A 16,855-nucleotide genomic window follows, 5' to 3' on the forward strand; every position below is an offset into this window, starting at 1 on the left:
ATTTATGAAAAAAATATGTACGGTAGTCAACGGAGTGAGACAAATAATTTTTTTATCCCGTTTTAAGTGTGCCATGAATCACACATGTGATGTTTGTCAATTTAAAAGATCATTTTACATTTCAAGAAAGTCACAGTTTGTCGTTAAATTGTATAAGACTGTGAAAATGACGTAATTAGAAAGACTACACACTGGAAAGTCGCAGAAGTGACGCCTCTCTCGCTGAAGCTATATGATGTGTTACGTACCGGAACTCACACAAGCAACGCTCATTCTTTCGCTTCCTGGCTGATAAAAAGACCGTAGGAGTCTCTGGATAAATCACATCAAGTAAGATAACGTTACATTTGTACCTGGAACCTAAGTTAGCCAGCTAGCTAGTTTTGGTGACGTATATAGTGCGAGACGAGAGATGTAGTTCACTGAGCGGTTTCACACAACACTTAATGATACTACGACAAACTTCGACTTTCATGACTTGCAAAATGATCTTTTAAATTGACAAACATCATGTGTTTAATTCATGCCACAATTCAAACAGGATCAAAAAATGATTTGTGTCTCACCACCATACACATATTTTTTCCAAAATAACATCCCAAAGGGGGGGGGTCACCGGAAGGGGATGGACTACGCCGTTATTACCTCTGCACGGTTCTCAACATGGCGATGACTGAGCCAGCGGCCTGCAGCTAGCTAATGGTGCTAACAGCATTTACAGTGAAAACAACGGCGACAATGCTGACAGAGCTAACAGTGTTAACCTTGTAGGGAACCGGAGGATGGGTGCAACGCTTCCTCAATGGCGCAGTCGGTCGGGACGGCGTTATCAGCTGTAATAGCTATATGAGAGCAGTGCAGAGCAGCGGCCGGGAGCTAGCCAGAGCCCGGCTGTGTCAACAAAGCACGGAGAAACCCGGCTAACATGTCAACAAAGCACAGAGAAACTCGGATTACAACACACACAGAGGGAGAGCGACTTCATTCTCTGCTCAGGTAGACACTTCTCCTTTATATCTTTGCATAGCTAATAGTTGTTTGCTGCTATATTAATGCTCTGGATATATAGAGCACCATTCACTTTTTAATCTTAGTGTTAGGTTAAAGAAATTAATTCTATTCACACTCTTGGCCTCTCACTCTGAGACGCTGAGCGCAGCTGTCCCTGGACCTGTGACTGGGCCAAAGCATTAAACAATTCATTAGACATGGACGCCATTTAACCTAGCTAGGCTTAAATGGATCTCTTACTCATCTCTGGCTGGACTTACACACTCAATTTAAATCTGTTTTTCCAGCTATATAACATAGTCAGCTCTGAACTTTGGAAAGCACACATAAAGAGTGTCAGATTATCCCGTTTTTGGACAACAATGATGAAATGTAATCTGTGCCAAACAATCAGATTTGAGTTGTCAGTGTAAATCCATTCATTGTGTTCTCCTGACCCTCATCGTGTAGCATGGATGACTCGTATCATCTGAGAACCGCACAGCCATATCCGGTGTCTCAATAGCAGGTTGTGCTCTACACTCTCCTGTCAATCAAACGGTCATTTCGCTGACCTGTCAGTCAAACGTATGGTGTCGTCTCATTAGTTAAAGCTTTATTTACCTGAAATTCTATATATTGATAGTCATTCAAAGTCTTGAAATTCAAGATCTGAGCAATGCAAGGGTTGTCATTGAGGAATAAGTGTTGCGTCTAAATCATTCAAGACAACGAGTCAACAAGCTCATAGTGCCGCTGACGTTGAATTACAGTGCCAATCAAATCCACTTCCATCGATGCTCATGATCAATTCATGGCAAGTACATTAAGTATTAATTCTGCAGTTATTTGAGAGCTAGAGGGAGAAGTAAGCCTCTATGCTTTATTCTTTCAACATGAGCCAAGAATTTGTCAATCACATTATTTAATAAAGACTGAGAAAGTAAAGCCTCCATCTTCTCTGTATACTGGAGTCATAATCAGCCTCAGTCTTATTTATTCAGGTAATGCCAAACCCCCCGATGCCCGCTGTGTCACCCTCCTACTGGAGTTGTGTTCTGGCTCCGTCCCAGTCTCCCTTCATGCCGGTAGCCTACAGTGTAGCAGAAAACTGAGCCATGACAGGTTGCGCATTACCGGATATCTCAATGTCTGCTGTACCACGATGGGCATCTCTTATTCACTAACGGTGAAGAGAGGAACGAGACATTGCGGCGCTACAAGCACTGATTTGATTGCTGGGACGGTGTCCAGTTTTGCTTTGGAGAGCAAAGGTTGTCACCGAGTGAGAACTTGTGGAAAGTTAGACGCTTTTTATTTAATGGATCTAAAGAACAAATGCATCTAGACCTTCTGTAATCCTATAGTATAGTGAGAAGGAGATGTATACCGAATGGTTGCAGGAAGTGGAAGGGACAATCAGGTGCGAGGAGCGAGAGGAGGAGATGGATGACGAGGACATGAAAAGCTGCAACCCTGAGGGCTTAGCTTGTCTTTCAGGTACCAGCCTTCATACAACCCCCGGAAGTGTGTTGCTCTCTGTGTTAGCAGCATCTCCTGTTTCCTCCTGTATTATTCAAAAGGTCACATCTGACATTTGACCATAACTACACAGGTAGTAGCAGCGTCTTAGTGGTTGAAACACATAATTTAGATTAACATTAAGCAGCATCGTTTGTCCCTCAGTCCTCAAATCTACCTCATTTTTTCCACATCATATCTGTGCAATCACAAACTCGTAATTCACACAAATTCCTAATACGGCTATATGAGGTTTCAGCTGTCTGAGTTAGTCAAATCAAGTGGGTAGAAACCCTTTTACAGCCAATGTCATCAAAAATATGCGCGCACATGTTGGCAACAGAAGTGGCGTTTTGCCCCAGCCATTCAGACGAGTTAGTAAGCTTTAAACATTGAATTAAAACTGTTACTTGCATCAAAATGTTTGGTTGTTGCGTGTTCGGTTGTGAGAATCGATATTCCAGCAGCGGGCTCAAGTTCTACAGAATTCTGACATGATCACAACAGTTTCAGAGCAACAAGTGTTTCGGTTTAATGAGTGACCGTGTTAAATGGTGACGTCACTACAAGCAACCACGACACATTCGGCTAAGAGTCACCAGTTAACGCGGTCTCACTCGTTAAACCAAAACACCGGTGGCGTCTGTGGCTGCCAGCTATTGAACGTGTTGACTATCACTGGACTGAGTACACGATCAAAAATGCTTGTGTTTGTAGCACCCATTTTAAAATTCAATAAACTCAAAACTCTGAGTCCATGTCATTCTATATGCATCTAGTGACTTGTATGCTTGTAATTTCTCGCTGGTGTAACGTTACATGCTAGGTTTCTCCACCAAATACTTGTATATATTGGGCCACTTGCTAATGTCTTCTACTCACTCACTAATTGCACATTGGAAAGTCAATTTGTTTTGATCTTTGGTGGTTAATGCCCTTGCATAACTTGACAAGCTATTGCACTCCGCCGTACATTCATTGCCAAACTGTGTGCGCACACTTTTGTACGTCATCATTATTTGCAAACGGTATTTTCCAAAGTCACAGTCAGTTGTTTTGAAGTGTTTTCTTGTTGAGCTACAGTGGAAAGATAATAACACAAAGACAGAATTTGATTCTAAAAAGACTGTAACTATTGAAAACACCCACTTAATTTGACTAACTCAGACTGCTGAAGCCTCATTAACTTTAGCTGAACTTTGGACTATTTGTTTTTATATTTTCAATATATATAACTGTGAGTGTTGTTTTAAGATAGACTTGAAAAAATGTGAACCTATCCTTTAATAAACGGCTTGTAAAACAGACTGATTTGTCCCTTTAAAAGAACAATGTAAGTGAAGTTACAGACTCACTGGAGTAATTCTTGTGTGTTCAGTTTGCATCGTACTCCCACAGAGGACTCTGTACAGTATTTAAATCCAGTGACTTGTTTCGCTTTTCACTCAGGATTACTTAAACTCTCATCTAACTTTAATGGGGCCTGACCTGTATGTCTAAATTTGCTCTGGTGTCTCCTTTCTGGGTCACAACTGACAAATGTCCAAGCATCAGTTTTTAGTGCGCGGCTTTCTTGTATAATACATTGACAGTGATACAAGTTGTTAGCCTTTATCCAATCTGAATAAACTCAGATTAAAGCAGGTGGAATGTAACCGAGCTCTTATTGCTCCAGTGAATCATCAATTAGCATTTTGACTGACAAGTCCATTGTCTGATCCTGTTTTCTCCCAGGCTCCCTGACTATCATCTAATGAACTGTGTTATCTTTGACGGTCGTCAAGGAGCCCGGTCTTTGTACAACAGAGGAACACCTGTTCCTGCATGTGTGTGTGTGTGTGTATGTGTGTAAGGGTGTATAGCCTGGCTTTTTGACACAGCACCTTCACAAGTGTAACAGCCCCTTGTACTGAGTGACTCATGGATGAAGAGGGAGAGTTTAAAGTGAGCAGAAGAGGACTAACTGCAGGAAATAACTAAAAGAGACACAGCAAAATGCCTCCAAAGCGGAAAAACGATACTGCGGTTAAGGTTGAAGATGGTGAGATCTTTTTATGCTATTATGCTAAGAATAACTGTCTTTCATTGTTTCTAACAATCAATTTCCAGCTTTAAATATTCACCTTTTTGATTATATTGATAATGACTGAGTAAAAGTCATTGTTAAATGGTAAATATTAGATAATATGTGTTTGTTGTTTTTACATGTTCACAGTTGGGATGGAGGTTGATGTTGTATCAGACAGTGGAAGTGAAGGTGAGTTTGCTTACTTTTCATCAGAGAAGCAGTTAAATTGAGCAGGGTATGACTATGTCTTGAAGATTTGCCACAATGTGATGGTGTTATGGACAAATTAGTATAAATTAATGCTTATTTTTCCCTCTTCCATCTCTTTTCTTCAAGATTATTGCAACTTTTGACCACATTTTCTCTTTCATAGAGGCTGACTGGAATCATTTCCGAGGATTCTTGTACACTTTATTATTGTATTTTGTACTTTTGATGAGCTAGAAAATGTAACGAGAGTAATATCACTGTGTTGCACATGCACAATGCCGTGCTGGATGAATGTTTCAGCTAATCATCTAAAATGTATGTTTGTTTCAGAGGAGGCCAGGAGGAGGGCTAAAAACAGAAGAACCAAACCACAACGTAAAGCCAAACAGGTCAGCGATGATGATGATGAGGAGGATGAGGATGAGGCACCAAGGAAAAGAGGTCGAAAGAAGAAGGTCAAGCCCCGGGACAGCGATGATGAAGACGACGAGGAAGACAACCGGAGTGTGAAAAGAAAAAGTTCAAAAGCCTCCAGGAAGAAAGCCAAGGAGGAGAGCGACGAGGAGAGCGAAGAAGATGTAGGGAAAAAGAAAAAGCGAGGGGCGGCCGCGTCCAAAAAGGACAAAGAGGAGCAGAATAAGGAGAAGAAGGGGAATGTTAAAGGGAAACAAGGGAAGGATAAAGGTGGTGAGAAGGACAAGAAAAAGAAGAATGGGAAGATGAGCAGGTGCAGTATTCTCTGAGAGCTGTCTCTCGCCTACCTGCACGCTCCACACACCTGGATGGGCTCTCTCCATTCAGTCTCATGCAGACCCCTGCAGACTCTGGTGATATGAAGCTATGTGGCATATGTTCAGGGAGATGGAATATTAACTGTGTAAATAATGTCAATATTACAACACTGAATACACACTTGTTTCCCTGAATATATGGCATTTAGAGTTTATCTTGTTTTAATGTAGCATATCAGCAGTCAGATGCTTGTTATGTACTAAGAAAAGTTAAGCAGCTTTAAGTTAATAATTTAATTCATTTAATGACGAACAAGTTCGCACGGTTTTGGCTGCTGTGATGGATGGTGTAATCTAATTTTTTCATCCATTATTCAGGCTACTGCTGCCTTAAAGTAAAGGCAACGGGACAAAACATCCTGAGACACCAGATCTTCCTGCTGTTTCATGGGGAGTGTTTGGGAGTTGGCTGCATTTTAAAATGTAGCTAATTACCAGCTCTGACTATCCAGTGTCAAGAAAGAAGCTTTTAACTTTTTGTAGGGGGATGAATTCAAATCCATACCGTGACTCTTAAACGAATAATTTATTCTGATAACTTTTAAAAAAACATTATGAGAAAGTGCTGCATAGAAGGTAAAAGAAACTTTAGCTTTAGCTTATCAAAAGAGCACGGAGGCTTTTGAACTTCACTGGCTGCCTGTTTTAGAACAGATTTTAAAGGCACCGTCTGTCCTACTTTTGCGCCCCCCCCTGGTGATAGTATGAAAAACTGTCACAGACAGCAAAGCATGCTGCCATGAAGAAAAATTTATGAAATGAATGGTCTCCGGCCATTTCTGTAATTTTACAAAACTGACCATCCAACATTCACACGCACTTTATGAAGCGAAACGACATGTCTTCCAGGAGTGACAGTCTGAAAATGTGCGTTATCCTGGTATTTATTACATGGCTGTGTTGAATGCTCGATTCTGATTGGTCAATAACGGTGTTCTGCGGTCTGTTATTTCTGTATAAAAGACCGTTGCTATGGGCGCAGCTCTGATGTCGGACCGTTTTTGTGTCAAAATATTGATTTCTTAAGTAAGCAGCCGTGTAATAAGTGGGATAATGTACAGCTAGCGGGTCATTGTTGTGAAAGAATCCCCTTCAGGGCGAATAGAGACCCCTCCTCTGTGCATCAGGGTGCAGCATCGCCCTGTCTGGGATTCTTTCACAACAATGACCGGCTCATTGTAACATTATCCCTTACTTAAACGATTGTTGCATCTCCCCCCCCACTCAGGCTTTTTCCCTCCACCTTTGAGTGTAGCCAATCGGAACAACTATACACACTTTTGCCTTCCAATGTGGTAGAACACATTGTACAAACTAATTATTTTTAAGTAAAACCCGGCCCTATAGCCATGCTAGCACCTCTTTGAGACTGAACTGAACTGTACTGTAGCCGACTACAAGTAGTATAAACATATCTTGAGTAACTAAGGCTAAGGTACGTACCTGCCTTATCTCGCATAGCTCAATATGCTCTTACAAACGTGATGTCACAGATGACAGTGAATGCAAAACTGAGTATTGATTTCTTTTTCTGTAGTCTGAAATATTGGAGCCCCAAAAGTGATTTTAAGTAGCAAGAAACACAAGGATACCACAATAAAACAAATAGTGATCTTTTTGTTTTCTGGTGTCTGGTGAGTTTTAGATTTAGCTCCTGTAGCTCCTTCTCAAAGCCATGGCACTTGACAGCTCTTTCCCTTTATCAGCTCTTCCTCCTCCTCTGATTCTGACGATGAATCGCTGTCGGAGGGAGAGATCGCATCCCTGAAGGAACAGGTAGAGGAGAAGAAGAAACTGCTCGCTACGTTAAGAAACAAACCCTGGCGAATGAAGAGGAGACTCGTGCTGCTCAAGTAAAACCCAAAAAACAAAAACTCACATCCTCTGCCTGTTTACTTGTTATTACTGTAATTTCTGGTTGTTGCTGCTGCATTTCTGTTACTCATTTGTTTTTTGCTCATTGACTATATCTTACCGCTTTCCTAAATGCCTATACCATCACTCATGTCATGTACATGTGATGTTGATCATTCATTATTAAAACTTGTTCATCGCTACTTTAGCTGTTTGGTACTTGTCTTTATCAGTGCTGTGATCTATGGAAAGTCAAAACTACAACTAGAGATGTCCGCTCTTCCTAGCTTTGTTTGAGGCTGTGCCAAACTGGCAGCTAGGCAGGTATATTGCATTATGTTACTTGATGACATCACCACGCTAGGGAAGAAAAGGTGGGACTTCAATCAAGGTGTTTCAGGCAGTTCAGGAGCTGCCTGACACAAAAACACAGCCTTTGAAAACCTGAAAATGATTAGATCCAGGAAGATATGTGTCCATCAACATTAGTAATTGTGTTCAGTTATATAAACTTTCCCCTCTGTGAGCTACAGACAGACAGTCTGTAAACCTCAGGTAAACACGCAGCGGCACACACAAGGTTGGCTGTAGTTCAGCCAGTTCAGACATCTTCCTTTCAGCGTGAGAAGACTGTACCGGCTGTCTTGCCAAGGCCGGTGTAGGTTAGTGTGTGTGTGTACTCTGTGTGTACGTTTCTCTATGTACAGATCAGTGTAAGCAAGGCAACCCGATAGGTGAACTGCCTTTAATTTTTTCATGAGCTTGACACTGTTTAATGCATGTTGTGGCTAACTGACCTGCTGCTTGCCAACTTCCTCCCGATGCTCTTACTTACCTTATGCATCATCATCATCATCAATCAGTAAATCATCCCAAACCTGTCGTTTTTACTGTTGCCACTGACTAATTCATTCATTGGTTAGGCAGATCATGTTTTTTCAGTTGGATGTTGCTCATTGTATATGTCATCGGTGGATGTTTTCTCTGATTTAAACAGGGAGGCCCAGGAGTTTGTTGAAAAATTTGAAGGAGCTCTTGGGAAAGGAAAAGGCAGGAAGATGTATGCGTTCAAAGTCATGATGGCCAAGGTAATCTACTCATTTTGCAACACTTACGATAGAAACTTTAGAACGGGGATGATATTGTGAAGATAACCACTTTAAACTTTTTTTTTTTTTTACTTCAGAAACTAATAAAGTTTAAACGTGACTTTGAGAACTTCAAAACAGCATGTATACCGTGGGAGAGGAAGATAAAGGACGTAGAAAGTTGGTGCCACTATGACATTATTGGAAATAATCACTGAACTATGACCTCACTGTTATATTTCTAAGTCAAGTTTTCTGTTTTCCTAATCATAGGTCATTTTGGATCATCCGTGGCATCCTACTTTATTTTCCTGAGGTGGATGTACGGTTTGAATATGGTCCTGTTTGGGTTCATGTTTGGCCTGGTGGTGCTGCCTGAGGTAAAGCCTTTCTCATAATCCATGTTAGCCGGTGGTTCTTGATGTAGCAGACATTGTATATGTTTCTCACCTCCATTCCTCTCCTCTGTTTAGATTCTTATGGGACTTCCCTACGGCGCTATTCCCAGGAAAACTGTGCCTCGAGAGGAGCAGGACACAGCCATGGACTTCTCTGTGCTCAATGACTTTGGAGTAAGGATCTATTCATCAGTTCATTCATAGTGTGGCTGTAGACTCGTGGGTGTCTTGTTTTTATTAAGATGTTTTATTTATCATGTTTTAACATTTTCATTAGTCTTGTTAAAAATGTGAGAAAGTTGCTTTGTGCACATGTTTGTGCAGTTGTAATATGTGTCTGTATCTTTGAAAATATCATCGACAGGGATACTGCAAGTACTCCTTTTTGTTCTACGGGTACTACAACAACGACCGAACAATCGGGCTGCTGCAGTTCAGACTCCCTCTGTCTTACCTGCTGGTGGGTGTCGGCATTTTTGGATACAGCCTGATGGTTGTCATAAGAACGTAAGGCAAGACACACAGACAATCAGATGTACGTGTTTACGTGCACGCAGATATGTTTGTGTGTTTTTCATCACGCGGTCTTTTCTCTTCTCAGGATGGCTCGTAACTCAAATGAAGGAGGCGACGGGGCGGAGGAGGGAGAGTTCACCTTCAGCTGGAAGATGTTCACCAGCTGGGACTACCTGATTGGAAACCCCGAGACTGCAGACAATAAGTACGCCTCCATTACCACCAGCTTCAAGGTTAGCAGGTGTGTGTGTGTGTGTGTGTGTGTGTGTGTGAGTGTGTGTGTGTGTGCATTTGGGGGCATAGACTGTATATAAGAAGTGGATGTTGTCACTGTGACGTCAACCATTGGTTTGTGGACTACCGTTCGAAGCTCAGAAAGGAGTCTGTGTCACGTGGGTTTAGCCACTGCCCCGTCCCTTTAGGAGACTAGCGGCATGTCCTGAGTTTATTAACTGGGAGAAGTGAACACTGATTATGACTGATTCTTTCACCCCATAGTTTCCAAAGTAAATATTGGACCCATTTTTAACAAGCCACATGTCTTCTGAACATTTAGATACTATACTAATGACATTTTTCAGACGGACAAGTCAGGAGAAAATTAACTTTGTGAGAGACCTTCCTCTGTCTCAGCACAATACACTCTCGAGATCGGGCAACTAAAATTTGCAAACACCCTAGCTAATTAATTTTTGTAATGCTAAATATAGCTGTTAGCTGTGTAAATATCTAATGTTAGAAAAAAAAATACATTATTGAAGAAGACTTGAAACTAGCGATTGAGACCATAAACTCATGTTTACAATGTTTACTGAGGTAATAAATCAAGTGAGAAGTAGGCTCATTTTCTCATAGGCTTCTATACAATCAGACTTCTTTTTGCAACCAGAGGAGTCGCCCCCTGCTGGATATTAGAAAGAATACAAGTCTAAGGCACTTCAGCATTGACTTCACTTCTCAGACCCGGAGGTTGCCCACTGGTTGGGGGATGAGAATTGTAACATGAACAATGACTTCCCTCGATGCACCAAAATGTAACAATCATACATAGAAAAATCCATCATGGAAGAACCTGAGATATTATATTCCTCACCAACAGCAGTCTTAGCAGACCAGGATGCAGTGTATTCGCAAGATATGTTGTATTTTAAAGAGTTTGCAGTGACAGGATTTTTATATGTGGAAACTGTAACAATGTGCAAATGGGGAAAAAAACGTAATCACAACTTTGTTCCCTTAAATGGATTTTGCCCTGCTGTAGGAATCCATTGTGGATGAACAGGAGAACCAGAAAGATGAGAACATCCATCTGCGACGGTTCCTCAGGGTTCTGGCAAACTTTCTGATCCTGTGCACTCTTGGAGGCAGCGGATACCTCATCTACTTTGTGGTGAAACGTTCTCAAGACTTTGCCAAAATGGAGAAAGATGATCTCTCGTGGCTTGAAAAGAACGAGGCAGGTTGACATTAAACGTGTGGTATTTCTTTACCTTTCATGATTAAGTGATGATTCTTTCAGATTGAGGCTTGAAAATGAGAGTGAAACATTAGATTAGTAACCCCGCTCTCTCTTCCAATGAGTCAGGTGGAGTTTGTGATGTCTCTGCTGGGGCTGGTGTGTCCTCCTCTGTTTGAAACCATCGCTGAATTGGAAGATTATCACCCTCGTATTGCCCTCAAGTGGCAGCTTGGGCGAATCTTTGCCCTCTTCCTGGGAAACCTTTACACCTTCCTCTTCGCCCTGTTTGATGAGGTTACTGAGAAGGTATGACCGATATGTCTGTACGTGTTTTTTCTTGTTCCTGGGCAGGTGTGGTGCAGTTGCATTCATAGATATTTGGGCTCAATTTGGGCTATTTCCTGTATTTTATTACATCTCTGACTCACTTTTAAAATACTGTACTAACCCTCAGTTAAGGTCAATCTCATGTCACGGCACATACCTTTAAAGCAAAAGTTTGAGATATTGGGAAATTTGCAGAGCGATACCACTCTTACAGTATATCTGAGAGAAGGCTGTTTTCATACACCGTTCGTAGGTATACCTAAAAAAAAGTAATGCATTGTTATTTGTATATACTGTATATTCCACAAAATCTATTCATATGTAATCCACATAATCGTGAACCAGGAATAATAAAGAACGAATAACGCCACGTAGGGAGGACGTCGAGGTGGACAGATGGGTAAAAAAACACCAGACTTTCGCCCAGGAGACCGGTGTTTGTATCCTGTGTGAAACCAGAAGTCACAAAACTAAGTAGTTTTGTTGCCTAAACCTAATCAAGTTGTTTCCTTGTGAAGACGGAAGTATATTTTGAAATGACTGTATGAATGTAACAAGCGGAATTAGACATGTGTTGCTGAAAATTCGTAGGAAAACGCTCGAAAAATGAGGAATAACTTTTCGTAAGATATCATACGAACCGGAATCGATCTAAATGATGTAATATATGCAACGTAAATAAAGTTTGAGCTGCTTTTCCATGAGTATACTTTTATACTTACTTTACTTTTATATATGCATTTTTCTATTCCTTAGTTGGAGACAGAGAAGTCCATCAAGAACACCACTATATGGACTTTCAATCAGTACTACGCTAACTACAGCTCCTTCTATAACACGACAGATGTGCCTCCTCAAAATGTGCACCCAGCTGATGTCATCAGAGGACCCTGCTGGGAGAATGCAGTGGGAATAGTCAGTAGTGGCATTATACTGTATACTCTTGTACGATGTGGAATGAGAGATTATGAGTGCAAATACAGTAGTAGCTGCAGTAGGCTCAGTTAGAAAATCAGTTTGCATGATCAGTTATCATTCCTCTACTTCACCCTCCAATTAATCTAACAGAAGACACCAAATGTTTGATTTCATTGATTGGTTTGTATTTGTTCTTGTTTCTTTTGCTTATTCTGTCGTTGGTTTCTGACGCTGTGTAGGGATTTGTGAAACTGGTTGTGTCGGACATGCAGGTGAGCTATCTGACCATCCTGATTGGTGACTTTCTGCGAGCTGTCATCGTCCGCTTTCTTAACTACTGCTGGTGCTGGGACCTCGAGGCCGGATTTGTGAGTACTCGTAGTATGTGTTACTGTGTCTCTGTGAACATTGTGTGTTTTGCTTTTTTTTGTTTAGTTAGATTAAGTAAAGAATTCATTTATTAATTTTCTTTGTACATTAAAAAATGTCCATGTCCAGCGCTGCTAACATCACGTCACTGCACGTGTGCAGTCGATGGTGTATCAGTTAGTGTCATCATTGTACAGCTTCCATGTCATTCAGCTATTATTGAACACTGTGTGAGTACATCACAGTTCGTATTGGATCCGAGTCAACCTGATACCATACAATGACATCTGGCAAGACAGCTGATCCCTAACATCCAGTGAAACAGGACGCTGCAATGAGATCTTAATTACAGAGAGAGAGAAACATAGACTTACAGGGAGAGAGGGGAGCAAATGCAAAGTGTGTCGAGCCGGCTGTTATTAATTAATTTGAGCATGCTAATCATGTTGTTGTGTTGCTTCCAGCCTTCATATGGAGAGTTTGACATCAGTGGAAATGTGCTGGGGCTTGTCTTCAATCAAGGAATGATATGGTGAATTACTCCACATCTGCATGGTTGATTTTATGTTCTGTCTCTTTCTGTATTCTCTGATGGGACTAATGAGGTGTAAAACAGCTTATGTTTCTTTGTTGTCCGTCTCCGCTGTGTCTAAAATTAACAAAATAGTGAGTGTGGAGTGCGTGCCTCTTCATATTATTTGTGTTATTTGTTTGACTGTTAATGTTGGAGCCAAACTGTTGCAAAAGTAACTCAAACTAACGACATTAAATCATAAATTAGAATACTCAGTCGATTTTTTATAAATGATTAGTTCAAAGTCGGCTAGTAATTCAGTATTTTTTTAAATAATATTGCTGCTGTTTTCCTCAGGATGGGAGCATTTTACGCCCCAGGTCTGGTGGGTCTGAACATTTTGCGTCTCCTGTCCTCGATGTACTACCAGTGCTGGGCAGTGATGTGCTGTAACGTTCCTCATGAGCGAGTTTTCAAGGCCTCGCGGTCCAACAACTTCTACATGGGCCTGTTGCTGCTGGTGCTTTTCCTCAGCCTGCTGCCTGTCGTCTACACCATCATGACCTTGTCCCCGTCGTTCGACTGCGGGCCATTCAGGTCAGTGAGAGATGGAGACGGTACTACGTGATAGTGAAATATGAATTAATATTACAAAGTTAGATTGTTGTGATTGTTGTGATGAATGAACTCAATGTATCCAAAACAAAACTATTTAAAAGGACTCAATTTATCTAATTACACTGCTTGTTTGGAGTGTTTTAGTATTGTCAGTGTCAGTCTGTTAGTTGGTCATTCTCAACAGCTATTGGACGGATTGTCATGAAATTTTCATGGTGCCCACAGGATGACCCGTAATGACTGTAGCGCCACCAGCGGGTCAAATTTTTACTTATACTTTGAAATAAAAGCTAATGCCATCCTTACTGCCTCATCATCCTCAGCTGCTCTTAGTGGTTAGTGCTAATTAGCAAATATTAGCATGCTATCATGCTTAACTAAGATGGTGACTATGGCATTGTAAACATTATACCTGCTAAACGTAATGCTAACATGCTGTTAGCATCACAGGGAATGGGAATCACGGAGAACTCAGAGGTGGCGCTGCCATTTTTGAAAGGAAGCGTACAGAGTCATCTGTAAATCAGAGATGTATAAAGTATGTGCAAAAGACAAATACCCATATAAAGAGAAGCTGATCGAGGCAAAGGGGCAACATATTACAAAATTAAAGTTAGTTAATGATGATCCTTACGAATTAGGAGGACTTTGACAGCTTGCCACCCATTACGGTCACTGACGTGTTTTGGTGTTAGTGAACACCAGCCGTTCAAAATATGTTAATCTTTGGAAGCCTATATCCAATTTACAAACGGGTAGGTATATGACATTAAGATCTACAAGACAAATGCCAACTACAAAATCATCTGGGCAAATATTAGATGTTTTGCTAACGGATACTAACAAAACGTCAGCTGACACTGCATATTTAATCTACCAGTATCTTGCAAAATGAAACCCATAATGTTAGCCTACGTTTGTGTCTGACTGTAGGCTATACTATATATACTGCATTTCGTCTTTTCTTATTCACTGTGTACTGTTTTGTATTAGTTCAGCAGTTTAATTGACACTTGCAGTAAACAGCAGGCGGATTGCAATCTGACCCTTTATCATCCAAAAATGCCCGATTGCTGTCGGTGACGACACATTCCCATTCCCTATTGTGAGCATGTTCTCATTAGCATTTAGCTCAAAGCATGGCTGTAGATCTTAGTGTTGTTAAGAACACATTTTTGCAGGTGCAGATACGAGTGACAGCAACAGCTTAATTTATTTCAAATGTATTACCTGTTTAGTTTCTGTTTATTAAAAGTTCAACAGGATGAGCTTTTCATACATTACTATTGGCTTGTAGTAAGGTGTCCTACCATACATTTTCACTTTTTTGCAGCTTTAGTAGACAGTACACTAGTGCAAAAAAAAAACCTGTTTAATATTAATTGATTTATTTGGACCATTTACAATATTGTACCAGAGTTAGTTTAACAAGAAAGGAAATTGTAACGCTAATCTAGCACATCTATGCTTAAACATATGAAAACTGTCTCATATTTGCGATTTGGTGGACGCTTTTTATCAATATACAACAAACAGTGTACTGTGTTTGATCCAGTGGCCAACAGAAGATGTATGACGTGGTCATGGAGACTATAGAACAGGATCTACCATCCTTCATATCGAACATCTTTTCGTATGCCACCAACCCTGGACTCATCCTGCCTGCGGTCCTCCTCATGGTGTAAGTATCACTCAAATGTCAACTGAAGAATACTGTGTGGTATCTGCTAAAAAGGAGGAAGCTGAGGGAAAATAAATAGGCGTTGAAATAACATTGTAAAGTATGTTCTGAATTTCAGTTTTCAAAATGTCCCTGAAGAGTTGAGTACGCAAGTAAATCTGTACAGTTTAAAGATTCAGATATTCCCACATTTTGTGTATTTATTAAACTGTATATGGACTGAAGTCTTCTGCACACTGCCTGTATATATATATAGTCTGTGTGTAGATTTTTTATGTGATTATAGCATCTTTCAAATTATTCTGGTGGAATAATGTTGTCTGCTAGAAAATGAGCCTATCCCTGTCAAAATTCGTAGTGTGTTAGTGGTATTGCATGGATTGCTGTCTCCAATTTTCTTTTTTTATACTACCACAAGGGGGCACTAAAGTAAAAAAAAAAACTACACATTGTTGCTAGCGTTCTCGTATTATTTGACCTAAAATTTATACATATTGAGTCTAAAAATGCCAGGATCAGTGTGCGTAATTGTAGAAAGTGAAGTCATAAAACTTGGAGGGTGGGACAGTAGTATCTACTGCCCTGTGTTTAAAGCGTGACTGTGGTCTAAACTGTTGTACTGTTCATTATAATGGCTTAAACGACTTATAATACTGCGCAACAGGTTGGCCCTCTACTACCTGAATGCAGTGTCAAAGGGATACCAACAAGCCAACTTGGACCTTAAAAATAAGATGAAAATGGTCAGTATGAGCGTCTAAGTTCTGTTTTCTTACCCTTGTTTCCCAATTTGTTCAGTATTTTCTGTGTTCAAGATTCAATCAAACAAACGTCAAACGTCTGGTTTATTGGTGAATACTTTAGGCTCGAGACGAGGAGAAGAACCGCAGGAACAACAAGGACAGCACTAATCAGGTGATGAAAGACTTGGAGGACCTGCTGCCAAACAAGTCTCTAATACCGCCACCCATCGAGGAAGAGCCACCCCCACCTGGTACGCACACACGCACACATATATTCCTTTATTGCACATGCTGTCAGCCAATTTGCACCTGACTGTCCTCACCGCTCGTTTTGCTCTGCATCTCTTCTCAGATGTCGTAATCGACAGGGGCAGCAAGTCTCCCAGAGTGAAGCCAGGTGCAGCAGCAAAAGGGGTCAATCTGCAAAAAGACGTGTCACTGGCCGCCCAAAACCCCAGAGGTCCAGTGACCCGTGCCCCGGGGCCACGACGGGGGCCTCCTGGAAACGCCAGGGGGCCTCAACCTGGGCCTGGGAGAGGAAGAGGTCGGGGCGGGCCTCCAAGGCGACAAGAATCATGATTCATGGACTAACATCCAGACAATACCTATAATTCACCACAGATAACTAGTGTGTGTTAACATGCAGTCACAGTCAGACTGTATTTGGAGGGTGCCACTAGATTAATACAATTTTAGATGTAATTGATTGACAAAAGAAAAAGATAAATATACATGAATTTATTAACAGTTATAACTAGTATTTCAAACATGCAAAATACTTAATTGAGTA

The 16,855-nt window shown here is 40.9% G+C and overlaps 1 protein-coding gene across 1 annotated transcript; it reads left to right on the forward strand.

Moving 5' to 3' along the window:
• Positions 1 to 4,506: 4,506 nt before the first annotated feature.
• Positions 4,507 to 16,853, forward strand: tmc2b (transmembrane channel-like 2b). The gene is made up of 20 exons (XM_037778411.1): positions 4,507 to 4,552; positions 4,727 to 4,768; positions 5,120 to 5,516; positions 7,287 to 7,433; positions 8,432 to 8,522; positions 8,621 to 8,702; positions 8,796 to 8,902; positions 8,996 to 9,094; positions 9,285 to 9,427; positions 9,522 to 9,669; positions 10,698 to 10,892; positions 11,022 to 11,201; positions 11,979 to 12,137; positions 12,380 to 12,508; positions 12,974 to 13,041; positions 13,381 to 13,620; positions 15,197 to 15,322; positions 15,987 to 16,065; positions 16,187 to 16,316; positions 16,418 to 16,853. Exons 1-20 carry the CDS (start codon positions 4,507 to 4,509, stop codon positions 16,642 to 16,644), a joined length of 2,835 nt encoding a protein of 944 aa, XP_037634339.1. The 3' UTR covers positions 16,645 to 16,853.
• The last annotated feature ends 2 nt before the right edge of the window (positions 16,854 to 16,855 follow it).

This window comes from Sebastes umbrosus, chromosome 8 (genome assembly GCF_015220745.1).
Source record: "Sebastes umbrosus isolate fSebUmb1 chromosome 8, fSebUmb1.pri, whole genome shotgun sequence".
Classification (NCBI taxonomy): domain Eukaryota; kingdom Metazoa; phylum Chordata; class Actinopteri; order Perciformes; family Sebastidae; genus Sebastes; species Sebastes umbrosus.

Excerpts from the sequence above, each read along its gene's own strand:
- tmc2b (XM_037778411.1), top strand. The coding sequence starts at position 4,507 with ATGCCTCCAAAGCGGAAAAACGATACTGCGGTTAAGGTTGAAGATG. Across the intron at positions 9,670-10,697 it reads CCATTACCACCAGCTTCAAG|GAATCCATTGTGGATGAACA; the intron begins GTTAGCAGGTGT and ends GCCCTGCTGTAG. Across the intron at positions 13,042-13,380 it reads TTCAATCAAGGAATGATATG|GATGGGAGCATTTTACGCCC; the intron begins GTGAATTACTCC and ends TGTTTTCCTCAG.